Source organism: Megascapheus bottae, chromosome 7 (assembly GCF_031878675.1).
Source record: "Megascapheus bottae isolate mThoBot1 chromosome 7, mThoBot2.hap1, whole genome shotgun sequence".
In the NCBI taxonomy this organism is placed as follows: domain Eukaryota; kingdom Metazoa; phylum Chordata; class Mammalia; order Rodentia; family Geomyidae; genus Megascapheus; species Megascapheus bottae.
This window is the reverse complement of record NC_143515.1, coordinates 59,456,470-59,484,222: the sequence shown is the minus strand read 5'-3', so window position 1 is coordinate 59,484,222 and position 27,753 is coordinate 59,456,470. Positions and strand designations below refer to the sequence as shown.

Here is a 27,753-nt window from a genome sequence, read left to right as displayed (position 1 = left end):
GCTACTCAGGAGGCTAAGATCCGATGGCGGAGATTCAAAGCCAGCCCAGGCACTAAAGTCTGTGAGACTCATCTCCAATTAACCACTAGAAAACCAGAAGTGGTGCTGTGACTAAAGGGGTAGGATAGTAACCTTGAGCTGAAGAGCTCAGGAACAATGCCTACGCCCAGAATTCAAGCCCCAAAACCAATAAAAAGAAAATAGTGGAGCTGAGGCTCAAAAGGTAGAGCATTAATGTTAAGCAAAAAAAGCTCAGGCACAGATCTAAGGCTCTGAGTTCAAGCCCCAATGATTGGCAAAAGTAGTAGTAGTAGTAATAGTAAACATAATAATAATCATAATAACAACAACAACAATCTTGAATACCCTGTCTTTTTTTTGTGTGTGTGCCAATCCTGGGGCTTGAGCTTAGGGCCTCTACACTGTCCTTGGGCTTTCTCAAAGTTAAGAGTTCTACCACTTCAGCCACAGCACCACTTCTGGCTTTTTCTATGTATGTGGTACCAAGGAATCGAAACCCAATCTTCATGCATGCCAGGCACTAGGCCAAACTCCTGGCCTACCCTGTCTTTTTTAAATGTTTATTTTAGATAGGATTTTGTTATATAGCCCAGGCTGGCCTTGACTTTGCTATCCTCTTGTCTTAGCTTCCCAATACTGGGACTATACTAGTATACCACCACATTCAAAATGTTCAGTTTTGAGAGTCATAGAGACCCATGTAGAGATACATACAAGTCAATCAAATGTTTGATATCTAAAAACATTGGAATTGAAGGTGTGGCTCTGGTGGTAGAGTGCTAGCGAATGAGTTAGGTACTGAGTTCAAGTCCTGGTCTCAGGGGAAAAAAAGAATAATTAAAATGGTTCGTCAAATAATCCAATCTGAGCAAAAATTATTCATCAGGTGAAATAAATTCACTGAAGTTGAAAAGAATGTTAACTTGTATAATAGGAGTATATAAAAAATATGAGTCTCTGGGCCTGGAGTTTAGCCTAGTGGTAGAGTGCTTGCCTAGCATTCACGAAGGCCCGGGTTTCAATTCCTCAGTACCACATACACAGAAAAAAGCTGGAAGTGGTGCTGAGGCTCAAGTGGTAGAGCTCTAGCCTTAAGAAAGTCCAAGGACAGTGCTCAGACCCTGAGCTCAAGCCCAGGACTGGCAAAAAAAAAAAAAAAAATATATGACTCTCAATGGAAATAAAATTCAGAAAAAATAATTATCCTCTGCATAGATCTCTGAATTTTAAAATTAGGTCTCAGAAAGTATGAGTAGTATATGATATATACATATCACATATGATTTTTGTGTATGGTTAGAAAACTCCAACAAACTTCTAATGCTAATTTAATAATTTAATTTTAATAAAATTGCTTTTTGAGAAATATACAATCTCTAAAGAAGCATTCTGTGTGTGTATGTCTTGGGGCTTACACTGAGCTGGTTTTGCTCAAAGCTAGGGCTCTACCACTTAAAATAATTTCCACTTCCAGCTTCTTGGTGCTGAGGCTGGTTTGGAGGGGGGTGGTAAAGAGCACTGTCATTAAAAAATTTCATTAACATAGTAATAAAAATGCTTTATATACAACTAAGTTTATACCATTCAAGAAGAAAGAGGCTAGGCATTGGTGGCTCAATACCTATACACCTAGCTATGCAGGAGGCTCAGATCTAAAATTCAGATTCAGAGACCACCTGGGCAGACAAATCCTCAAGACTCCTACACTTATCTCTAAATGACCAGCAAACTGCCAGAATTGGAGGCATGGGTGAAGTGGTAGAGCACCAGAAATACAGTGAAAAAGCTGAGTGAGCTTAAGGCTGCACACTCAGGCCTTAGTAGTAACAAAAAAGCAATGATGTCAATACAAAGGAAGGAGGCTGCAAGTAAAATATAACTATTAAAAAAAACTAACTGTAAGAATTTCCCGGGTTGGGGGAGAAAAACATGGGAAGGGGTAACAGTGTTCAAGAAGTAAAGTTCCCACTACCTGATGAATGTAATTGTAACCCCTCTGTACATCACCCCAACAACAAAATTTAAAAAAAAAAAGAATTTCCCCATATATATAATTAAAATGGAAAACAGTATCTGAGGTCACTGAAGAAATATACACTACTGGCAATAAGTAGAATTGAGGAAAGCAAAGGAGTATCCTTTTTTTTCTCATATAATTTTTTTTAACATAGTTGTGATTCTTCCATACATGAATACAAAACACACTGATCAAACTCATCTCCTCTGGCACCCTCCCTCACCTTCCTCATTTCAACAGTTTTCATTGTTCTGTTTCTAAATCTATACATATAAAGTACTTTAGCCACATTCACCCTCTGTTGGCCCTCTCCTCTCCTTTTAGAACCTGCCTCCCTACAAAGCCTGTTTTACTTTGTAGTTGTTAATTTTTTCATCACTTTGAGTGTATATAAATTAGAGAATATGGTTCCATCATGGCATGTCACACATGCATATATTATGCTCTCACAAGATGAACTTCTACTGCTCACTATTTCCCCATTCCCCTATGTCTTTATTATACAAGTTTTCAGTGACACATGCATATGTCATATGTATATGCATTATACATATACAATGTACTACAATCTTAGACTATCATACTCATGGCTTTTTCCTTCTTCCTCTCATCCCTACATATGTGTGTTTATACACATATACGTAAGTATGTATCTATATATATATGTCTTAATTAGTACTAGATTACACAAAGAGCAAAAATGGGATATTTGGCTTTTGGGGCTTGATTTAGCTCATTTAACATGATTTCCAGCTTCATTAATTAAGAAACTATTGGTTTGTTTTGACAAACAGAGTGACTATACAGTTTTCCAAAAAAATGGGAAAAAAATTAAAAATCACACATGAATTAGCAAGGCTGCATGCATAAAACCCAATAGTATTCCTTCATTCTCAATCTATAGATAAGGCAGATGGTTACTCTCCAGGCAGATGGTTACTCTCCAAGAATAAGAACAAAATCACTATTATAAAACAAAAAAATTTAATAATATGTTAGTTTCCTATTCTAAATATGATGTGAAAGAACTTGGACTGTAATCATAGCTACTCAGGAGGCTGAGATCTGAGAATTGTGGTTCAAAGCCAGCCCTGGTACTATTAAGCAATGAGACTCTTACCTCCAGTTAATCACTAGAAAACTAGGGATACAGTGGTAGCCTACAGCTGAAGAGCTCAGGGGCAGTGTCCAGGCCCAGAGTTCAAGCCCCATGACTACCCCCACTCAAAAAAAAAAAACACAAAAACAAACTTGGAAAACTCAAGTTTGGGCAGGATGGTCCACTACCCTGAGGCCAAGTATATAACCTATCATTTGTACTACAACTTCATTTTCAAAACAATGATGTTTGATAGAAAGGAAGGAGTCTGTAAGGAAAATATAACTATTATTAAAAAAAAACATTGTAAGAATTTCCCCACATACACAATTAAAATAGAAGATATTATCTGGGGTCACTGCAGAAATATATACTACTGCACAAGTATAGTTTGGCAGGATTTTTCACGTGAACTTTTTAAGATGACTTCATGACTTGGTTGCCTTTGCTACCATCTAAATTCCAAGTCAATTTGTGATTCCCAGTTTTATTCCCCATGTTTTCTACAGCAAGTACCTAGACACAGGTTATAAATATTTTGGTCACTAGAAGAACAAAACTCCCAAAATTTTAAAACCAGCATTTAAGTCTGTTTTGCACTTGGTTAAATGAGGCAGGAATTTTAAGATAAAATAATAAAGCAGGGGTCATCTTATGTGTAGCCTGTCCAAAGTTCTATTTCATGTAATAACATTAACAGTATATACTTAAAAGAGATTATACTTATAATAGTGACAAATAACAAATGATTACATTGGTGGTAATTTTATTGATGGCAGAGATATTCTCTTGAAGAAAACCAGAAAATTCTAGAACAAGGTCTGGGACTGTAACTCATCAGTTATAGCACTTGCCTAATGCAACAAGGTTCTACATTTGATTCCTAGTACCACAAAACAAAACAAAACAAAACCACTCTGAAACAGCACTGCCCAACTGGACTTTCTGTAATAACATCAATGTTCTTTATCTGTGGTATACAATGAAGCTACTCGGCTACCTGTATTATCAGTATTTGAAATGTATGACTACTGGGACCAAGTAACTGAATTCTTTCTCTATTTTTCTGCCAATACTTAGGCTTGAATTCAGGGCTTGTGTGCTGTCTCTGATATTTTTGTTCAAGACCAATGCTCTATCTACCACCTACCACTTGAGTCACATCTCCACTTCTGGCTTTTTTTGGTAGCTAACTGGTGATAAGTTTCTACAGGTTTTCCTACTGGAGGCTTCAAACTGAGATCCTCAGATTGTATTCTCTTACATAGCTAGGATTACAGAGTGAGGCACCTATGACCTATGCCTAGCATGAATTATCTTACATATTTTAATTAATTTAGTAGCTTCCATATTTGTTCTAGAGGGATAAAGGAAGGTATTACTGTTTTAATTACTAAAATTTACTTAACAAAGATAACACTAAGTTAATGTACAGACTTAATGAAGATAAAATGAACTACTAAAAAGTCCCTTGAGGTAATTTATAGAACTTGACATCTATATGAAAACCCAAAGGACTTTAGAGAAGTTAAATAAAGGAAAATAAATCCATGTACATTCAATGCAGTATAGGCATGGTGGCTCCCGCTTATAATCCTAGCTACTTAGGAGGCTGGGATCTGAGAATACATTCAAAGCCAGCCCAGAGCAGGGCTTGGTGGCTCACTGTAATTCTAGCTACTCAGGAAGCTAAGATCTAAGGATCATGGTTTAAAGCCAGCCCAGGCACTAAAGACAATAAGACTCTTATCTCCAATTAATCACTAGAAAATGGGAAGTGGGGCTATGGTTCAAAGGTAAGGCAGTAGCCTTGACCTGAAGAGTTCTGTGACAGAACGTAGGCCCAGAATTCAAGCCCCATGATCCACAAAAAAATAAAAATAAAAATAAATAAATAATATGGGGCTGGGAGTTTGGCTTAGTAGTAAAAGTGTTTGCCTAGCATGCATGAAGACCCAGGTTGGATTCCTCCATACCACATACATAGCAAAAAACCAGAAGTGGTGCTGTGGCTCAAGTGGTAGAGTTCTAGCCTTGAGAAAGCCCAAGGACAGTGTTCAGGCCCTGAGTTCCGTCATCACAACTGGCAAAAAAAAAAAAAAATATATATATATATATATATATATGTATGTATATGAATATGAACCGGGTCTTATTTACCTCTGGACCACTACTGCTTAAGAATGTTTCTTGAACATAATTATTATTTGCTGAACAAGACAAAAGTGAATAGAAATGTAATTTCAAAAGGATTCAAACTAGTATAACAAGTAAAAATACATAAATTCTGAAGTAAAAATACTTGAGGAAGATACATGTAGTATCTTGTAGTATACAAGACATTTTCACAATGGCCTGTAAGATATGTTTCAAAGGAATAATAATATGCACAAGAAACAGCTAATAATTGGCTAACTTTTTAGAACAATACTTATAAATAGTAATCAATAACTAGGTCCTACTACAAAACAAATGGTAAGAGGCTAATGAAAAGCTCAGAAACTAGCAATTCTTAAATGTTTCATACTATTTTTTATATTACATTATAGATCTTCAAGTAAATGTGCCATAACTAACTTAGGAACATGATTTGGACTGGCTATTCAAAATATACATTCTTGGGGCTAGGAATGTGGCTCAGTAATACAGTGCTGCCTAGCATGCATCAAGCCCTGAGTTCAATTCCTCAGTTATACATAAATAGAAAAGTAGGAAGTAGTGCTGTGGCTCAAGTGGTAGAGTGTTAGCCTTGAACAAAAGAAGTACAGGGACAGTGCCCAGGCCATGAGTTCAAGCCCTAACTGGCAAAAACAAATACACATTCCTAAAAAAATAAATAAATAAAATTTTAAAAAAGCACCAAGTTCCATGTTTGCTTAATTACTACAACTTTCATAGTCACATAAATATCAAATAAGCTGAGATACAGGACCTGCCTTTAAAAACACAATTTTCTGAGACAGGATAAATACAGTGTACATTCAATAACAATATATTATATATTTGTTCACCTAAGAACCATTTATTAAGCAATTATGTCAATCTCCTACACCTTATAAAAATAAAAACACCCTTCAGTGACTCAGAATCTAGGAGGAAACAAATACAAAAAGTATGAGATAGGTGATGTAAGAGATACAGAGTAGATATTCTTGTCACTAATCCTTTTGGTTAACCAACCAGGTAGGTTAGCCAGTATTATCTAGTCCCTTTATAAAACACTGCCCAAAACCCAGAGTATATCAGTCACATTCTTTAAAGTTCACCCATACATTTCTTTTTTTTTTTTTTTTTTTTTGGCCAGTCCTGGGCTTGAGCTCAGGGCCTGAGCACCACTTCCGGCTTTTTTCTATATATGTGGTACCGAAAAATAGAACCCAGGTTTTCATGCACGCTAAGCAAGCACTTTAACCACTAAGCCAAACTCCCGGCCCTCATCCATACATTTCAATTTCCATAATAGAGTTGCATAAACTCACCAACACTCAACAAGTTTTCTTCCCAAAACCATTTATGCTAATTGTACTTGTTTTAACTGAATAATTTAAATATTCCTTAAATAAAATACAGATAGTCAAAGAATGAAAATTGGTGGTTGACTAACATATATGAGGCTGAGTTCAATCTCCAGCACCTCCTATTCCCCCCTCCCCAAAGAAGTAGACAAGCAAGAAATCATCATCATCATCAACAACAACAAAAACAATGTCTTTAGAAAGCAAGACAAGGTATCACATACATAGAAAAAAGCCAGAAATGGTGTTGTGGCTGGCTCGAGTGGTAGAGTTCTATCTAGCCTTGAAAAAGCCCAAGGACAGTGCCCAGCCCTGAGTTCAAGGCGCAGGACTGGCAAAAAAAAAAAAAAGTCCAAGGCAGCCAGGCACAGTGGCTCACGCCTGTAATCCTAGCTACTCAGGAGGCTGAGAAGCTAGAATTACAGGAGTTAGCCATCAGTGCCAGGCTTGACAAACATACATTTTAACAAAAAATATTTAAGATATTATTATCTTTTTTGATTAAATGAACATCCACTCATCTAGAAGGTGTTGGGTAACAAAGCTTCTTTGCATACATACTAAAGGAAGCTTCCCTGGGTCTGGAAGGCAGACAGATTTTCCAGAGGAAGTAAACTTAATCTTCAGAGATGATTAGAAATTTAGTAGGCAGACAAGGGGAAAATACTGCTGCTCTATACACTGACCCAGAAGCATGAAAAAAATTGAACATGTCAAAATATTTCCTTCCATTTACTCCACCCATATCCATGAGTCAACCTTTATCTATAATGTATCACTTATCCTATTTCCTCAAATCTTTTATCTATGAATTAGGGTTAATGACTACCAATAAAGTTTTATGAAGCTTAAGAGATTTTACAAGTAAAGTACTTAAGCAACTTATATGGTACATATAAAGGTTCAATAAATGAAACATTGTTTTGGGAAGTTAAAGAAGAAAGGACAGAGGAAACATAAAAGTATGGGATGAATTACTGGGGCTAAGAGTGCTTTCTTCCCTGAACACTACTCTTTTAAGTTTAGTAAGTGTGCTGACCCAGTTCTCCAGGCTCCTCCCTGTCCCTCCTTTCTGCTTTATAGGAATCTACATTCCTGAAGACAGGTTTGGGTTGTGCCTATAATTTCAATTCCTTTGCTCACTGTTTAACCTTCTCATTGAAGAAACAAAACAAAACAAAAACTGAGAGCAAGTCCTAAACTGAGCTGTAATTTTCCATTGGGTGAAACTGGTATCACTCTTGTGGAATTAGACATCGTGTTTATTTCTCCAAAGCAGAGATACAGGTATTGGATCCAATTTCTGTCACATGTATGAGTGTTAATGAAACATCTGTGATCAGCAATCAAATATTCCCTTGGGCTCTCTCCTAGGAAAGGTTCTTGCCAGTGTAGTTATGCCAAAAAGAAACCTAGATGCCACACCCAAAATACCTTTCCATCCTTCAGTACCTCCCCAAGTCACCTGAATTCCAGGGCTCTTATTCCTTTACTTTTCTCCCCACCTCATTTCCAAAACACCTACTTTTTTTTTTCTGCTAATATATTTCCAGCTAACTCTACAATACAATTTACTTCTTTAATATAGTTTCTAATGTTCCATCATCTTATTCAAATATTTCTCAAACAAAAGTTAGGCAGCCAAGTGTGGTGGCTCACACCTGTAACCCTAGCTACGCAGGAGGCTGAGATCTGAAGATCAAGGTTCATAACCAGCCCAGCCACAAAAGGACCTCAGACTCTTATCTCCAATTAACCTCTAGAAAGTGGGAAGTAGGGCTTGGCTCAAGGGTAGGGTCATAGCCTTGAGTTGAAGAGCTCAGGGACAGCACTCAGTCAGCCAGCCAGCCAGTTCAAGCCCCATGACCCACAAAAACAAAACAAAACAAAAGTTAGACAGTAAGGCCAGGATTTTAGCCTAGTGGTAGAATGCTTGTCTAGAATGTACAAGGATCGGGATTCAATTCCTCAGTACCATATACATAGAAAAAAAACAGAAATGGTGCTGTGACTCAAGTGGTAGAGATCTAGCCTTGAGAAAGCCCAAGGACTGTGCCCAGCCCTGAGTTCAAGGCCCATGACTGGCAAAAAAAAAAAAAAGTCAGACAGTAATAAGTCTCTCAAAGAAAGTGATCTTATTTCCCCAAATAACTTTCTGCATATGAACAAATAAACAGTTGAATATTTATTATCCTGGGCCTATCATAAAATATGTAAAATAGGCTAGGAAAAATTTAGTAAAAAAAGCATTAAACAAAATTGGTGTATTATCCATAGATACTATATTAAAATATATACACTAAACATAATTAAGTAAGCTTAGCACAAGCTGGAAAAGCCTCAAATTTGGAGGGTTTTGGGGTTTTTTTGTTGTTGTTGTTGTTGTTTTTTTGTGGGTCATGGGGCTTGAACTCCACCTGGGTGTCCCTGAGCTCTTTAGCTCAAGGCTACCAACCTACCCTTGAGCAAAGCCCCACTTCTTGTTTTCTAGAGGTTAACTGGAGATAAGAGTCTGAGGTCCTTTTGTGCCTGGGCTGGCTTTGAACCTTGATCCTCAGATCTCAGCCTCCTGAGTAGCTAGGATTATAGGCGTGAGCCACCGCCCCTGCTTTGGAGATTTTTTTAAAAGAAATAAAGACTTCCGTATTCTCTACACAACCCAATGAAATTATTGAAAGAATTTAGAATAATACATTATCAAACATTTTTGAGGAAAACAGTTACTTTCCTGAGCCTCTAGCTCATTTATTGGATATATTTTTGTCATTCCCAAAGAAAAACTTTTAATAAGTGCTAAGAAATTATAACAGCCATGTAAAGAATACTCTCAATATTATAACTTGCTTGGTTCTTCACATCAGGAACAATTACAAACAGAGGAAGCAATAAAAGCAAAGAACAGGTATGGAGAACAAATCTTAGTCTGGGTACTAAGACAATTTTAAGCTAAGTCTATACTAACTCTCAGAGTGACCTGAAATGAATCACTACAATTCTTGCCCTAACTAAAAATCAATAAGTCTACTTAAATGTTAAGCTCCTCTAGATGCAACATATTCTTAGTATAAAAAAAGGAGATATAAAGCAGAATACTGGGCAGGGAAAGGGAGCATTAGAATTATATAATTATAAATGCTGAAATAAAAAATACACTACTAACATTGTGTTTGCAGTCTCTTCCTCTGCCTCAGCTCTACCTTTATGTTCCTTTTTGTTTTTCTCATCTTCTACTCTTCCCCACTACTTTCTTGCCTCAAGTTTCTCTCTGAACCTCCAATTTTCCTCTCCAGTCCTCAGTACTTACAAGCTATCTTCACTCGCTTGCCTGCCACCTCTAGCTAGTCCTCTAATGTCAAAAATTAAACCACTATTTACCAGGTCAAGAAAATCTAGGAGCTAGTATGCCAAGTGGATCACTTAAACTGTCTATTGGTTTCTAAGATATGATTTTTTTTTTGCCATTCCTGGATTTGCACTCAGGGCCTGAGCACTATCTTTGGACTTTCTCAAAGCTAGAGCTCTACCACTTGAGCCACAGCACCATTTCCAGCTATTTTCTATGTATGGGGTACGGAGGAATCAAACCCGGGTATTCGTGCATGCTAGGCGAGCACTCTACCACTAAGCCAAACTTCCGATATGATTTAAATAAGTAATACAATCTAATGCATCATATGTTCACCAACATCTCAACCAACAAAAAGAAAACCACTTATTGGGAAGACAATATGCACCTTGAATTTTACATACTTCATGATTTTTTAAACTTTACCATTATTGTTTGGATTATCAAATTTTACAAGTAAAAATGAGGCCTAGAAAACTAAATTAGAACAGATATTTATTTTGAAGCCCCACTCATAAATTATGACAATAAAAAACTGCTTTGTTAAAGTGATCAGCCAGGCAACAACTCCAAGGATGATAAAGGAAACTTTATTCTTGATAATCCAGAAATGAAACTGAGCTATCACCAAAAACATCAATAAATCAAAAGGTATCATTGAGCAGGGTGCCAGTGGCTCACGCCTATAATTCTAGTTACTCAAGAGGCTGACATTTGAGGACCGAGGTTCAAAGCCAGCCCAGTAACAAAAAATCTATGAGACTCTTATCTCCAATTAACCAACAGAAAACTAGAAGTGGCTCAAGTGGTAGAGTAAGTGGTAGAGTGATAGCCTTGAGCTGAAGAGTTTAGGGCTAATGTCCAGGGCCAGAGTTCAAGCCCTACCACCAACACCAACAACAAAAAAGATAATAGTTGACATCAAGTAACCAGTAGCTTAGCAGAAACAAATCAAATTAGGTGGATTTTCAACCTTTCTCAAAGACCACATAATGAATAGGTTTGAACAGTTTCTGACTAAATTAACAAGATTTGAGAGAAAAATAGTGGGCCACCTCCTACTATTGGCATTCATAAAAATGTAAATATAGGGGCCAGGAGTTTGGCCTAGTGGTAGAGTGCTTGCCTAGCATGCACGAAGACTGGGGTTTGATTCCTTGGTACCACAGACATAGAAAAGGCCAGAATTGGTGCTATGGCTCAAATGGTAGAGCTCTAGCCTTGAGAAAGCCCAAGGACAGTGCTGAGGCCCTGACTTCAAGCCCCAGGACTGGCCAAAAAAGAAATGTAAATATAGAAATAAAGTTTTGAGCTGCACATTGTTTTACACCTATAATCCTAGCTACTCAGAAGGCTGAGATCTGATCATAGCACATTGAAGGGAGCCCAGGGAGAAAAGCCCAAGAGCCCAAGAGATTCTTTTTTTTTTTAATGTAACATCCTGGCTCCAATATTTATTTATTTTCCATCTTAACACACTGGGGCTTTGGAGAGTATCCAGCTTAAACAGCCAATTTTTTTTGTTTGCTTCATATATTTTTATTGAAATTAATAGAAGGGTTACATTATATTCCATTATATTCACCAGACAGAAGGTGCATTACTTCACATACATTACCCTTTCTCATGTCATGGTCCCAATTTCCCTCCTCCCCCTCCCCCCCCTACTCATGTTGTTTTCCCCCCTACCTTATCCAATTTCAAATAATCCATCAAGCATATATACAATATATCAGATAACAAGGTGAAATACTGTAACAATATGAGATAACCAAGGGACAGCAAAAGAGATGAAAGATAACACAGTATATCAAGGACAACATCACTCATTATATCGATTTGTTTCTATATCCTAGAGGTCCCTTCATTTAGTGTTATACTATATGGCCTTATGTATCTAGGTTTTGTTCTATTGTAAATCTCTGCTTGAAGAGCCCAAGGTTTCTACTGATTATGACAAATGAGAAGCCCAAGAGATTCTTATCTCATGGTGGGAGGGGGGGAAGGCCAGGCACGGTGGCTCATGTGTGTAATACTACTCAGGAAGCTGAGATCTGAGGACTGAGGTTCAAAACCAACAGGGGACTAAAGTCCTTGAGATTCTTATCTCCAATTAACCACTACAAAAGCAGAAGTGGAGCTGTGCCTCAAGGGGTAGGATGATAGCCTTGAGCTGAAGAACTCAGGGACAGCAGCTTAGCCCAGAGTTCAAGCCCCATTACCAACAAAAAAAATGTGGAAGTAAAGCTCTGGCTCAAGTGAGCATTAGTTTTAAGCAAAAAAGGTAAGGAACAGCAAAATTGTGGCTCAAGTGAACATTAGTCTTGAGCAAAACAGGTAAAGGACTGCAGCTAGGCCCTGAGTTTAAATCAAAGTATTGATACAAAGTGAAAAAGAAAGGGAGAGGGAGGAGAGAGTAAGGGAGGGGACAAGAGGAGGGAAGGAGTGGGGAGGGCAGCAGGAAGGTATAGAGGCAGGCAGGCAGGCAGGCAGCAAAATGAAGAAAATATAGAATCAGTTGTGCTGGCGCAAGCCTGTAATCCAGCACTGGAGAGTCATGAGTTTGAGGCTAGCTTTGGCTCTCATCTTTCCTTCCACAACCAGAGTAGCTGGGATTCCAGGTGGGCACACCACAGTTAGCTTGCTTTTGAAAGAGGGTCTTCCAAAGTCTGGATCAAGGTCTCACAGACTGGACTTACTGTGATTCTCTTGTTCCCATATCCCAAGTAGGCACATCTCCATCAGAAACCAGGAGCTGGTAGCTCACATCTGTAATCCTAGCAATTCAGAAGGCTGATATCTGACAACTGAGGTTCAAAGCCATCCTGGGCAGAAAAATCCCTGGGACTCATCTCCAATTAACCATCAGAAAACTGGAAAGTGGGGCCAGGAATTTGGCCTAGTGGTTAAAGTGCTTGCCTAGCATGCACGAAGACCCGGGTTCGATTCCTTGGTACCACATATATAGAAAAAGCTGGAAGTGGTGCTAAGGCTCAAGTGGTAGAGTTCTAGCCTTGAGAAAGTCCAAGGACAGTGCTCAGGCCCTGAGCTCAAGCCCAGGACTGGCAAAAAAAAAACTGGAAAGTGGCACTGTGGCTCAAAGTGGTATAGATCTTGCTGTGAGCAAAAGAGCTCAGGGACAGAAAAAAGAAAGAAAAGTACTTTGGCCATTACTTGTTATTTCTTAGGCCATCATTATGTTATTTATTAGACGTTTTTAAGAAACAGGAGAAGGGGGCCAGGCACGGTGGCTCACACCTGTAATCTTAGCTATGCAGGAGGCTGAGATGTGAGGATCATGGGTCAAAGCCAGCCAGGGCAGGGGTAAAAGCCGCAAAACTTTTTTTATCTCTAATTAATCACTAGAAAACAGGAAGTGGAGCTATGGCTCAAGGTAGCCTTGAGCTGAAGAGCTCAGGGACAGCACCCAGGCCAGAGTTCAAGCCCCATGATCTACCCCACCCCCCAAAAAAAAGAAACAGGAGAAGGGTAAGAGTGCTGCCTAGCATGCATGAAGACCCAGGTTCGATTCCTCGGTACCACATAAATAGAAAAGGCTGGAAGTGGTGTTGTGGCTCAAGTGGCAGAGTGCTAGCCTTGAGAAAAGCCCAAGGCAGTGCTCAGGCCCTGAGGTCAAGCCCCACAAATAGCAAAAAAAAAAAGAAGAAAGAAAGAAGAAACAGGAGAAAAATCAGTTTCCTACAACAGTGCACTACAGTGACTCTCCTACTAAAAAACTCTAGAGAAAATAGGAACCCAGTGAAATACCAGAACAAAAGCCCACATTTTTTACTTTGAGTATCTGCCAATTAGAACAAATCTGAACAGCTCTGCAGAACCCCAAAGGAGGGGCGGGGGGACCACAAAGACCAAACCACCCCAACTGGAGTTGAGTCTACAGTTCATACATCTCACAAGAACTTAGGTAGGACACTAAAGGGCTTAGGACCTCAAAACAAAGGTGGCAGAAGTTCAGTTACTCCTAAATGTACTTATAACCAAAATTTACATTAGCTCCACAGTCCTAATCTCCTTAAGCAACCAATTTTCTTTAAAGTACTTTTGGACTAGTAACGCCCTCAATATATACCAGAAGGAAAGACACAACCTTAGTAAGCTCAGTCTTCATTTTTCCAAGGAACAAGCAACACAGAAGATAAACCAAGAATACAAAAGAACAAGTTGGGTCTTACGGCATGATTCAAGCAATATAGGCCTGCTTAGCAAGTGTAAAGCCTTCAGTTCTGACCCAAGGTGGGGCAAATAACAAAAATTTACAAAGGAAGTCATAACCAACAAGAACCAGCAAAAACTACAAGCCACACAACAAACTCAAATACACAAAGTTGGTAGAGATACCAACTACAAAATGAATACCTACTAGGTTCACAGAATAAAACAGCAACTGGAAAATAGTTGTGAAAAACAAGACACAATTAGAGAGAGAAGGGCAGGGAGATGGGAAAAGAAGAGGAGAAAGGGGAGAGAAAAGAAAAGGTCCAGCTACTCTTCCTAACTTTAACAGATTATATACAATTAAAAAAAAAAACAACAATTGATGGGGGGGGGGCCTGCAGGAGGTCCCCTGGGGTTTGTATCTGCTGATGCTGTTGGAAAATAAAATTTGAATGTCTCCCCCCCACAAAAAAAATCCCAACGGATTAGAAGACAAGCCAAAATAAACTACCCACAATAATGGGCAGAAGGATAAAAAGATAGAAAATATGAAGAAGAAAAAGGAAAAGGCCTAAGACATATATAATTAGACATCCAAACAAAGAAAGTGAAGCCAGGGACATATGTAGAGATCCTAAAGAATCTGCAAATTTAATGAAATGTCAATCACCAACTTATTGAGATTAGAGAACTACTAAACTCCATCACTGCCACAAACCACCACCACAAAACTTCCACTACAAGCCGGAAGTGGTGGCTCACGCCTGTAACCCTAGCTACTCAGGAGGCTGAGAATCACGGTTCAAAGCCAGCCTGGGCACTCAAGTCAGTGAGACTCTTATCTCCAATTAACCACCCTAAAACCGAAAGTAGCCCCATGGTTCAAGGGGTAGGGTGCTATTTTTGAGCTGAAGAGCTCAGGGACAGCACCCAGGCCCTGAGTTCAAGCCGCTGGCATTGCACAAAAAGGAAACAAGAAAAAAAGAAAGAAAGAGAGAGAGAAAGAAAGAGAGAGAGAGAGAGAGAGAGAGAGAGAGAGAGAGAATGAAAAAGGAAGAGAAAAAGAAGGTTGGGAAAAGGAGAAGGAGAAAACTAACATATCTGAAAATAATTTTACAAAAAAACATTTGGAAGCTGGGCACGGTGGCTCACACTTGTAATCCTAACTAGATAGGAGGCTGAGATCTGAGGATCGTGGCTCAAAGCCAGCCAGGGCACTATGTAAAGACCATGAGACTCATCTCCAGTTAACCACTAGAAAACTGAAAGTGAGGCTGTGGCTCCAGGGGTAGGATAGTAGCTTTGAGCTGAAGAGCTCAGGAACAATGTCCAGGACAATGAGTAGGACAGTAGCCTTGAACTGAAGAGCTCAGGGACAGGGAACCCAGGCCCAGGGTGCAAGCTCCATGACCCACAAAAAAAAAATTTGGAAGATACAAGTGGTTACTTAACCTCTCTCTGACTTCCCTTTAGTTACACAAAAAGTTTGGAGTTATTTCCAAAGTTCATTCCAGCTCAAAGCTTAGACTGTCATTATATATTTCAGTCAGTGGGAGGTAATTCAAATTATAATATTCTATTGCCTAAAAATAAAATGAAAGAACAAAGAAAATATAATGACTTATATCCCGAAGTCTATAAAAAGCCATGCACACACCAATACAAGTACTGAAATTGCCAAACTTTTTTTTTGGTCAGTCATGGGACTTGAATTCTGGACTTGGGCACTGTCTCTGAGCTCCTCAGCTCAAGGGACCATTCTACCCCTTGAGCTATAGCCCCACATCCTGATTTCGGGTGGTTAATTGGCAATAAGAGTTGCACGAACTTTAGTGCCTGGGCTGGCTTTGAACGGCGATCCTCAGATCTCAGCCTCCTGAGTAGCTAAGATTACATGCGTGAGCCACACCCGGCCAAACTGCCAAATTTTTTATACACTGTGTAATCATGTGTGTATGCATAAAAACAAAAACACTGGTTCTCAATTCTTGTAGACTAGAACAAAGGAGCTATGTATAGACATACATCTATACATAGATGTAGATATCTAAATAGATAAACATATAGATATAGAGATATCTACAGAGACTAGGGCTCTAATTCTTATAACTCATACTTAACGTCTACAGTACAATTCAGGGAAGAGTAAATTTTAAAAGTTCCCTCACCGATTCCCTTCTTGAATACTTGTTTGTTAAACATGACATATGAAATATGATGTAAAAATCAATGTTAATAAATTCTTTAATAAAAAAATAAATAAAAAATATTCACAGTCAAAAAACAATTCCATCACCCTAGATTATTATTTCTGTTGAGAAACAGTAAAGTGACAAATAATAGGGAATAGTTTAAAAGTGTAAACTTCGGGCTGGGAGTTTGGCCTAGTGGTTAAAGTGCTTGCCTAGCATGCACAAAGACCCGGGTTCGATTCCTTGGTACCACATACATACAAAAAAGCCGGAAGTGGTGCTGAGGCTCAAGTGGTAGAGCTCTAGCCTTGAGAAAGTCCAAGGACAGTGCTCAGGCCCTGAGCTCAAGCCCAGGACTGGCAAAAAAAAAAAAAAAAACTTCTACTTTTCCAAATTGTAACTAAAGATCATGACATTCTCAAGGATATGGGCAGAATGAAAAAATGAACCTGTTCACAAGTTATACCATATCACTATAGAGTTCATCTGTTTCAACTCTAAAGTGATTTAAAGGACCAAATAAAACTGAGGATTAGTAATATAGCTATTAAATGTATACAATTTATCAAAAATATAATTATATTCAGAGAAGTTGATAAGAATTCCAAGATGGCCACCACCCAGTATATTATATTCTAAATATATAATCAATATTTTGAGGCAGACATTGAAAGTCATCACTCATTCCTATTATAAATAAGACTATAGTGTACCAGGTACTAGTGGCTCACACCTGTAATCCTAGCTATTCAGGAAGCTGAGATCTGAGAATCCCAGTTCAAATGGATCACATACAGAAATCCACAAGATTCTTATCTCAAATTAACTATCAAAAGGCTGGAAGTAGAGCTGTGGCTCAAAAATCTTAGAACAAGCCAGGCACAGTGGCTCACACTTGTAATCCTAGCTACTCAGGAGGCTGAGATCTGATGACTGAGATTCAAAGCCAGCCCAGGCACTGAAGTCCATGAGACGATTATCTTCAACTAACCACTAGAAAACCAGAAGTGGTGCTGTGGCTCAAGGGGTAGGATGATAGCCTTGAGCTGAAGAGCTCAGGCCGAGGCCCAGAGTTCAAGTCCCATAACCGGGAAAAAAAAAATCTTTGAACACTGCCCTGACCCTGAGTTCTAGCCTCAGGACCAGAACACACACACTCACATACCCATAGTGTCCAGAATAGTAGACAGCAAGCTCTCAAGATGGCATCTAAATGCTCTTAACTTTAGAAGAGTTCATGATTGAAAATTATGCTTTCCTGTCTAGAGATGAGGAAATACGTACAAGTTTTTGCTAACTTTTGTGTAAATTGTGTTTATTTAACACTTACTGGACTTATTCACCAAGCTAGGTACTTAAAAACATATTATTTAATTCTCACAAAGTAATCTATTATTCTCACCTTATTCATGAGGAAATTAAAGTATGTATAATAGGCATGAAATACAACAGTTTTAGGACAAGAATTTATATCCAGATATACATCAAGTTGTCTTCATGATTTGGTAAAGAACTGAACAGAAAAGAAAGTCACTTTAAGTGCTCCCCCCTCCCCGCTCACTTAATTCTCAACAAATCTTCTCAATAATTTTATGAAGCTGTTCAGTTAAAAGATCTCTGAATCATTTTGACTCCCCTTTAATGCAGACCTCACATTTGATCCTTTTGCACATCTTGCTAGTTCTACCTTCCTGTGTCCAGAATCCATTAGATTTTGATAGCATTATCAAAATGAACATTCACAAATCTTACTACTCTCACTCATCTGGTCTGAATTAACAACAATAGCATATTAACTACTCTCCCTGCTTCTATTTCCCAAGTCTACTCCGAACTTCTGCAAAGTGATCTTTTTTAAAGTTGATCTTGGCTCAAAACATACTCCAAGTATTTGCAATGGACAAGACCTAGTACCTCTCTAATATTCTTTTCTTCTCTTTTCCTCTACTCTAGCCACATTTGCCTCCCTGTTAGTTTTCTGATATTCTAAGCATTTTCCCATTCCCTAGCTGTTCCTTCTACCTAGAATGCTTTCCTCACTTCAAGTATCACCTTTTCAGGTTTAAAGTACAAATGATACCTCATCAGTGAAGCCTTACTCCCTATCTCCTTTACCTATCAGGACATTTATTACCTTCCGACATTTCAGGTATTTATCACTGTTTGTCTGCCATCATGATTTGAGCTTCATGAGAGCAAGAGCTAGTTTTATTCATAGTTGTATCTTCTCCATGTTTAGAACGATGTCCGATATGAAGTATGTGCTTGAAAAATATGTCCTTAATGAAAATACAAATCACTAGCACCAAAACCCAATATTCCTGCATACAGCTCCAAAAACATAGGCCCAACGTTCCTCAAACTTCTGAACTTTTCAACACAATTCTAAAATTTCCAGGTAAATCATCTGAGTCTCCTCACACCCCAGCCACACATGCATACCAACATTTGGGCCATTACTTTTATTTACATTTTTATCTTCCCATAAGTCAGTAATTGTCAAATACTGAGCCTTAGGTTCTCATTATTTCATAAAGCTTTCTCCTGTTCCTCTCCTCATTCACTGCTAAATTTTTCTCATGCTATTCTAAGGAAACTAGTCCCCTCACCCTCTAATGATAATCATCTGATTCTTCCATATGTTGTTTATATTCTATCATTCTTACTAGACTGCATGCTTTACTATGAGACAGTATCTCAAATAAGGCCTCACATACAGAAAATAGTCTCAAATATTAACAATATTCTGTCCCCAATTCCTTTCACAAATGTAAAGCTCTGTGAAATTTTGTTCATTCTTTTCCTTCCCCATGAATTATCTACTGTCACAGAAGAGAAAGAGTGCAACTTAAAAACAGATTGCCTATTAACTAAGATGAACAGGGAGAAACAAATGATAAAAGTTGCTTTAGGGGGCCAGGAGTCTGACCTAGTGGTAGAGGGCTTGCATAGCATGCAAGAAGATCGGGTTCAATTCCTTGGTACCACATACATAGCTGAAAGGGGTGCTGTGGCTCAAATGATAGAACACTACCTAGCCTTGAGGAAAATCCAAGGACAGTACTCAGGCCCTGAGTTCAGTCACCAGGATTGGCAAATGGCAAAAAAAAAAAAAAGAGTTGCTTTTGATACAATGTGGCTATTTCTTTGCACCCTAAATCCTAAGGAGGGAGGAAGTATCAAAGACAGCCAAGACAGATGAGAACCTGGATTTCTTTTCACAACTCTGCGCAGGTAGCTTGAGAGAGCAGGAATGACAGGTTCCTGAAAGGACAAATGAGACTGAATTTTAAAAGTATTTTGTTGACTCTGGTATTGATGACTTGAAAAGAAATTTTAAAAAAATACCATGTGATGAATTGGTTACCCACCCCAACACATTTTATTTCCTATTATTTTTCTAAGAATATTCGAGTGGAAAATGAAGGAAAAGATTTTAATTTAATGTTAATCTAATGTTTTTTTTTAATTTCCCAATTACCCTAATAGGAAGTAAAAGATTACCCATTACTGTAAACCCTCTTCCCCCCAAATATGTAATATTTATCATGTTCAGAAAACATGACAAAATTTCTAAGTTTCTTCATGGAAGGTTCACACAAACAAAAAGACACTGTTAAAGAGAGTAGAGTACTCAATATAATGAGCAGCAATGGGAAACTTACTTGAAGTTTAACACACATTCATGAGTAAATTGTAAAGTTTAAACACGAGAGGAAAGGAAGAACAGCAGTCAGGCAGCTTGGGAATTCCTAAACTCCTACAGGCAGAAAGGTAAGCATTATTTCTAGTGTGACTTATTTTACCTTAAAGAAATTAAATTTTAAGTATTTGCATACAAAAACTTGCACATTTCACAATTCCTTGAAGCCCAAAGTCCACATGCTTGTTTATAGACTGCATCCTCAGTAAAGGAGAATGTATAAGCATTCAAATTTCTTGTGCGCTAGACAGCTGTGATCACACTAACCCTGAGGAAATTTACAAACATCCACATGGACTAGATATTAAAGCAACACAACAGGGATGAAAAGCTGTCAACAACTTAAAAGGAGTCATAGATGCTGTCTGTCACCCTTCAGCTTCATTTGCTCTTCCAGAGGCTTCTCTGATCACCCTATCTAAAACACCTGCCTACCACATTCTATTCTGAATCCTAAGTTTTTTCCTCACTGCAGATTCTGGTACACACCATTATATTATATAGTTGTATTTGTTGGTTGCTCTCTTATTAAAACATTAACCCCATGAGGAAAGAAGTGTTGTCAGTTTATGGGGTAAATACTGAAACTAAGCCCAGAGAAGTCAAGGTCACAGCAAGCACAACACACTTGCATTCCACCAAAGAAGTTTAACCACAAGATTCTATTGAACATATTTTTTCTGGTTTTTAGTGCCAAAAAGTATATATGTACATTGCATACATATACACCACCACCCCCAAGAAAGTAGCACATTGCGTAGCAATTAAACTTCAAAGGCTTCACAAAAATGGTACTGACACCTGTAACCCTGGCTACTCAGGAGGATGAGATGTGAGGATCACGATTAAAGACTAGTCCAGACAGTGACATGCATGAGACTTTCATCTTTAATTAACCACTAAAAAGCCAAAGTGGAGTTGTAGCTCAAGTGGCAGAGCACTAGCCTTGATTGAAAAAGATAAGGAGCAGTACCCAGGCCAGGAGATCAAGCCCAGGACCTGTACCAAAAAAAAAAAAAATCAGCACTTACATCTCATAAGTCATAAGCACTCGGATTGGCCCACAAAATACAAAGACATGACCACTCACAATTCTGTAAGTTTTTCCTAAAATTATTCTATAATTTTAAGAACCACTACAGTTTACCCACTCAGAATGACCTGTAAAATATCAACCTCATTTTCCCACTTCTCAGGTCCACAAAAGCTTTTCTCTGACTACAGCTTTTATCTTGCAGCTTATGCAAGGGAATGTAACTAACATCCAAACCTCTTTCGTTTCTTTTAAAGTATGTGTCAATCTCACAATACATTATAAATTTGACATTCATTCTTGAGAAGTTTCAAGGGAACCACCTAGGAACCATCACCTGACTGTGATCCCTTAGGGTCCTTCACTGAAAATCCATGAATCTAGAAGAAACACGAGACTGGAATGAAGAGGGAAAAGGGGAGTGAAAAGGAGAGAAAAGGGGAGAGAGAGGGGGAGAGAGAGGAAGAGGGAGGGGGGAGAGGAAGAATTTGTTGACACACATAAAACCCTGAGCTGATATTGCTAATAACACTTCTGCCCAACCACAACGTCAGCTTCACGCAGAAAGCCAGAGCCCTCACTGACACAACTTGTGCTGTCTTCAATCACCTTCCTCGCGGAGGGGAGCCAACTGCCAACACCTTTGGAGGGGAACCTCTCAGGATGGGAACTCGCTAAGACCGGGCGAGTGGCACCGGGTCTCTGAAAACTTATGGTCAATCCAATGAGCCAAACTGAGAAAGGGACGCCCTAAGATGGGCCAGGGGCGAGAGAGTTGAAATGAGACCGGGAGTTAAAAGAGAAGCAGCCAACGCCAAAAGGCGCTGTGAGGGTAAACAACGCGCCCGGGATGGGAGTGCGGGGTGGAAGAAGTAGGGTCAGCGAAAGCCAAAGGTGCGGGCTGAGGCTCGGGGGGAGAGGGAGGCGCGGGCCGGGGGGGGGGGGGGGAGAGGGTCCGGGGCGGGGCGGAAAGGAGCGGAGAGGCGGGATGCAGAGGGCCAGGCCGGGAGGGTCCTTACCTGCAGCTCCGCCCGCTCCACCTCCCACTGGGCTCTCTCCACCTCGAAGCGGGCCCACTCGTGCTGCAGGAAGTGCAGGATCCCGGGGAGGCTGTACTGGGCTCGGGCCGCCCCCGCCGCCGTCGCCCCGTCGCCCGCCGCGGCAGCCTCGGCGAGAGGCCCGAGCCCCTTAGCACCGCCGGCGCCTGGATGGTTGTTGCTGAAGAAAACGCCGGGACCCGCCTGCTCGTCCATGGTGGCCGCAGAAAACCCGGGCTCAGCCCAGGCGCCCAGCCTCGGAGGCAACAGCGGCAGCCAGCAGTACCTCCTCCTCCTTCTCCTCCTCCCGCCGCCGCCGCCGCTGCCGCCGCTCCCCGCCCACACCCCAGTCAGCAGGGAGCAGCCGCCTGGGCGCGGGGGCCGGGCGAGCCCTTGACGGGCCGGGAAGTGGGTCAACTGCGGCGCGCGGCACGCGGAGCTCGCCGGGAAATGTAGTCTCGGGATAGGGGGCGGAGCGCGCGGCCCAGCAGCCTATGGGGCTGCTCGCCTGGCTCGGGGCGGAGTCGAGGCTCCGCCCCCAGCCTCGTCGCCCCGCCCACGCCCCGCCCTCTGCAAGGGGACGGCCGGGCGGGGAACGCGGTCCGTTTCCTCTCCGGTGGGGTGGGCTTGGGCTGGGTCCCGCGCGCGCTCCGCCACCGCAGCTTCGCTTGCACGCGGAAGTTCTCGGGCGGCGCACCCTGTTGCCCACAAACACACACACACACAGACACACGGAAGTTATCACGCCAGAATGCCAGTATGCACTTCTTTCAGGGCTTCCTGGTGGTTTTGTTAGAAAGAAACGTGGAAGCACGTTGTCCCGCGCGGCCGCCCAGAGCGAGTCCCCAGCCCCGGGCTGGCCGTGCCCTCCCTTCCGCTCCCGCCGCGGGGCTTCTCCTCCGGGACGCCCCCGGCTCAGCCCAGCGGCTGAGAATCGCGGTCCCGCCCGCCTTTCCCTTTTCTTTTTAGCCGAGGAGGAGTTTCCACCGACCCCGACGCCAGCTTTGGCTTCCCGGGGTTCCTGACAAATTCTCATTTGCTGACACCTCGTGTGAAAAGTCTCTGGGTTTTTGAAGTCCCACCCTCTTCTGTAGAATCCAGAAAACTTTGTCCAGGTTTTTTATTGTATATCTAATTACAGATGCTTAGGTTGGTGGGGTTTTTTTGTTTTTAAATCTTACTTTGCCTCTCGTCTTCGGGCGCCGATTTGACCAACTTCCATTGGATGGAAATGTCTAGAACAACTAATATAACCCGTGAGAATGGCCCTCTGCTAGTGAGCTCTCTTGAGTGTCCAAATACCGCTCCTCCCCCAACACACACACACACACACACACACACATCCTGGTTCCGGGTTTGTTTGGGTTTTTTTCTCCCTAATTTCACCTGTAATGTCAGCCTTCTAAAAACACATCCAAGTCCTTTCCTCTTAAATGACCGAATATATCCTTCTCTGTATTTCCCCCCATTAAATCAAACTAAAATCATGCGATAAGGATAGGAGAAAGGAAGGTGTCTGGAAAAAAAGTGAAAGAAAAAAAATGAAATTATTTATTGCCTGTCAAGCAATGACAAGTTATTTGTAATGGATGAACGGTAAGATAGCACACTCTAAAGCTATGGCAGCTGTTGTTTAAGAGTATATAGGCTAATGAGTGACATGGAAGGGAAGGACATCCTGTCCCTGTACCCCCACCCCTCCCCCGTTCCCATGGGTACTGTGGAAAAGACAGGAAACACATTGTATCTGCTCTGGTTGCAAATAAAGATGGCAAGCTCTCTTCTCCCAGTTACTGAATGTTTCTGCTTTGTGAATTCATTCTTCATTATCATAAAAAGTTGATCAAGGCCTGGCCAAATTCCCTGTGTCATAAACTACTCAGGCTGTGAGTGTCCTTTGAGATGCAGCCCAATCCTCTCATTTATAACTCCAGAAACTAGAGTTCAAAGAAATTGACACTTATCCCTAGTAAAAGAAAGAAAGGCTTGGAGCACCCAGAGTTTTTCTGCCTTTCAGTGATAGCTTTGCTAACGGGAGGACTTATTAGACCTGCCAGAGTATTACCATGACATTTTGTTTTTCATATGAGGAGTGTAAATAATCTAATGAATTTAAATTTTAAGAGCTTTTTTTTTTTCTCTAATAGAAGGCATGTCTGATACTTCCTTTATGGGCATTCATATCAGACTATAAAACAACTACATTTATAATCTGGAATACCACACATTTACAAAAGCACTGTTTTAATTCATAAACTTTGCTACTCACAATGGGTTTTTTTGTTTGTTTTGGGGTTGTTTATTGTTTGTTTGCTTTGTAAGGACTTAATTAAATCCCAAATGGTATTAGTGATCTTTTATCAATACTAAGAGTAGGGTGGGGATGTGGCTTAGTAGGTAGAGTACTTGCATAGCATGCTTGAAACACTAAGTTTGATTCCTCAGTATCATTTAAACAGAGAAAGCAGAAAGTGGCTTAAGTATTAGAATGCTAGCTTTGAGCAAAATGTCCAGGCCCTAAGCCCCAGGACTGGAAATATATATATACATATATTAAAAATAGTAATAGCAAGATGGAATTATGAAGAAATTTCTTTCTTCCTTTTTTTTTTTGGTGGGTCATGGGGCTTGAACTCAGCCTGGGCACTGTTCCACTATTCTGAGCTCTTCAGCTCAAGGCTACCTACCACCCTACGCTTGAGCCAAGCCCCACTTCCCGTTTTGCTAGAGGTTAATTGGAGATAAGAGTCTCAGGTCTTTTTGTGCCCAGGCTGGCTTTGAACCTTGTTCCTCATATCTCAGCCTCCAGAGTAGCGAGGATTACAGACGAGAGCCACCACACCAGGCTAGAAATTTATTTCTTACATTAAAAAAATTCATTGAGGGCCGGGAGTTTGGCCTAGTGGTAGAGTGCTTGCCTAGCATGCACAAAGACCTGGTCGATTCCTTGGTACCACATACATAGCAAAAAGCCGGAAGTGGTGCTGAGGCTCAAGTGGTAGAGCTCTAGCCTTGAGAAAGTCCAAGGACAGCGCTCAAGCCCTGAGCCCAAGCCCAGGACTGGCAAAAAAAAAAAAAAAAAAAAAAAAAAAAAAAAATTCAATGAGAGTCAGGCACAGCGGCCCACACCTGTAATCCTAGCTAGTCAGGAGGCTGAGATCTGAAGATCACAGTTCAAAGCCAGCCCAGGCACTGAAGTCCATGAGACTTTCCTCTCCAATTAATCACTAGAAAATGGGAAATGGCACTGTGGCTCAAGGGTGGGGCGGCAGCCTTGAGCTTATCTTAAGGCCATAAATTAAATAATGGAATTCCTCCTATATGAATCTATTTTTGAAACTGTTAAGTTTTTGAGTAGTGAGCTGTCCCTTCAAGTATTTTTCAGTCTCTGGATTTAAATTACATTTTTAAAGTGTTTTAGTAAATATGAAACTACACAGAAGTATTAAATGAACCTTCATGATTTCTGTGTATGAAACAATATCAAAGTTTTTCCAAAGTCTCCTTTTCTATTTCCTCCTTTTTCCTATTCTCAGTCACAATACCAAGAATGCCTTTTGAATTTAAAAACTCTGAAAACCAAAATAACTAAAGAAGATAGAACATTTGTAATAAGTTAAACCTAGACCCGTTTTTCACTCTGTAATTTTCCAGATTTAGAAATATTGAGCAAATGGTCTACTTGCCTTATAAAATAACTGAGATTATGAGAGATAAAACATAAACTCCTGGGCCAAGAGTTTGCCTAGTGGTAGAGCGTTTACCTAGCACCCACGATGATCCGGGTTCAATTCCTCAGTACCACATACATAGAAAAAAGCCAGAAGTGGTGCTGTAGCTCAAGTTGTAAAGTTCTGGCCTTAAGAAAGCCAAAGGATGGTGCTCAGGCCCTGAGTTCAAGACCCAGGACTGGCAAAATAAATAAACCCTTTATCATAGTAGTTAGAATATATGGTATATACTGTATATAAAGGCCATTATGTAATACAGTTTTATAATAGTAAATTATATATATATATATATATATATATATATATACACATATGGGGGACAAAAGTCTCTGGTAAATAGTAGGAACTTGACCCTTGTTCCTTTTCCTTTCTCATTCCTTATTCAGAATACTAATTTAGTAAAATTAAAATAATTTTTAAAACAAAGATAAGGTAACCTTTAAACATCAGACCTAAAGGGTTATTCGTTTCATTATATATTTTAAAAGCCCTAAGTGAAAAAAAGAATAAAAAGAAGGCTTAAGTGACATATAAATAGGGTTCCCTTCTCCACATACAGAGCAACTGTGGAAGTACTAAGTTATATTATTACAACTTGTTTAAAATGAAAAATGTGAAGTGCCAAAAGGTTATTCAGATAATAGATGTGTTTGCTACTATTTGGTTTATATATATGAATATATATACTATGTATATGTATTATATGAATATATACACTATAAAGTTATAATTCATCTTTTTAAAAAGTTTTCTTTAAAGTGAGTATTTAGATTCCCAGTTACTCACAGTAAAGGTTTCAAATTCAACTTAATAGTTCTTTTAGAATACTAGCCAGATATCAGAAAATCTAGTTTGAGGCTAAATAGTGAGAACTTGTCCACTCCTCAAGTAATTTAAATTCATTTTATGAATTAAACAAAATCTAATAAATTTAAATATTCAAACTTACATTTTTAAATTAATTTTGTAATTCAAAGCTAAAATCAGTATTCTTATTAAATCTAAATATTTAATGCAGGACAGACAAAAATGAGTATACACTCCTGAATTTGTAGCAAGACTCTCAGAATGACAATGATGTTCAATTTCAGTCTATTTTTCTAAGCAGAGTAATTGGATTCTAATTCTCTTTCTTCAGTCTTATTTCTTCTACAATCACATCCTTCTTTCTCTATTCTCTTAAAATGTCCAGTCAATTGAAATTCAACAAATTTTGTTCTTTTCTTTTTAATGTTGATGTTCCCCATTTATAAGGCAAGAACTGAATTTCAAACTGTGTGTGTATGTATATAAACTCGATACTCCTGCCAACAATGTGAAATGCCAGGCATAGCCACTTCTCAGCAGTAGCCCCCCCAATCTGAATTACACAGAAATAGCCCTGCCTCCTCCAAGTCCCTCCAATTCCTCTTTACACATAAAGTTGACCCTTAACAAAAATTCAAATGTGGTACATTTTCCTTTTGTACATTCGCTTGTCTGGTTGTTTTGTTGTTTTACAAATATGACAGGGAAAACTGAGTCTTCCGACAGAAAGACAGAAAAAAAATGAATGAAGTTAATGGAATCTAGTACATTCTGTTTTCATTTCTAAAGACTTGTGCTTTCCTTAGATTTCTTACAACAGGACTGAATCTATTTTGCATGCACTACATCTCTCTCCTTCTATTCTACAGGCTTTCAATAGGCTACTGTTGTTCAATATGTGTTAATTATAGCCCTTGTTCTCAGTAATGGAAAATTCTACCACTATCTGTGTTATCTCTTTTCCCAGATTTCCCCTCAGCAGCAGGACATGAAGTACCAAGAGTTGGAAAGGAGTGGTGTGAACCACTGGTCATGTTACATAGTACAAGTTCATGTGAACATACACTTTCGCATGA

At 39.7% G+C, this 27,753-nt stretch overlaps 1 protein-coding gene across 3 annotated transcripts in view; it reads right to left on the bottom strand.

Moving 5' to 3' along the window:
* The window catches only part of Strn (striatin), an 84,876-nt gene extending 62,349 nt beyond the window's left edge, over nucleotides 1–22,527 (bottom strand). The window contains exon 1 of one of the 3 annotated variants that reach the window (XM_090337154.1): nucleotides 22,122–22,527. In XM_090337154.1, the coding sequence (XP_090193280.1) occupies nucleotides 22,122–22,355 (234 nt within the window). In that variant the 5' untranslated portion in view covers nucleotides 22,356–22,527. Of the gene's footprint in view, nucleotides 1–20,031; nucleotides 20,079–22,121 lie in introns of those variants that run through there. The other 2 variants (XM_090337155.1, XM_090337156.1) reach the window with 2 other exon arrangements.
* Between the last annotated feature and the right edge of the window lie 5,226 nt (nucleotides 22,528–27,753).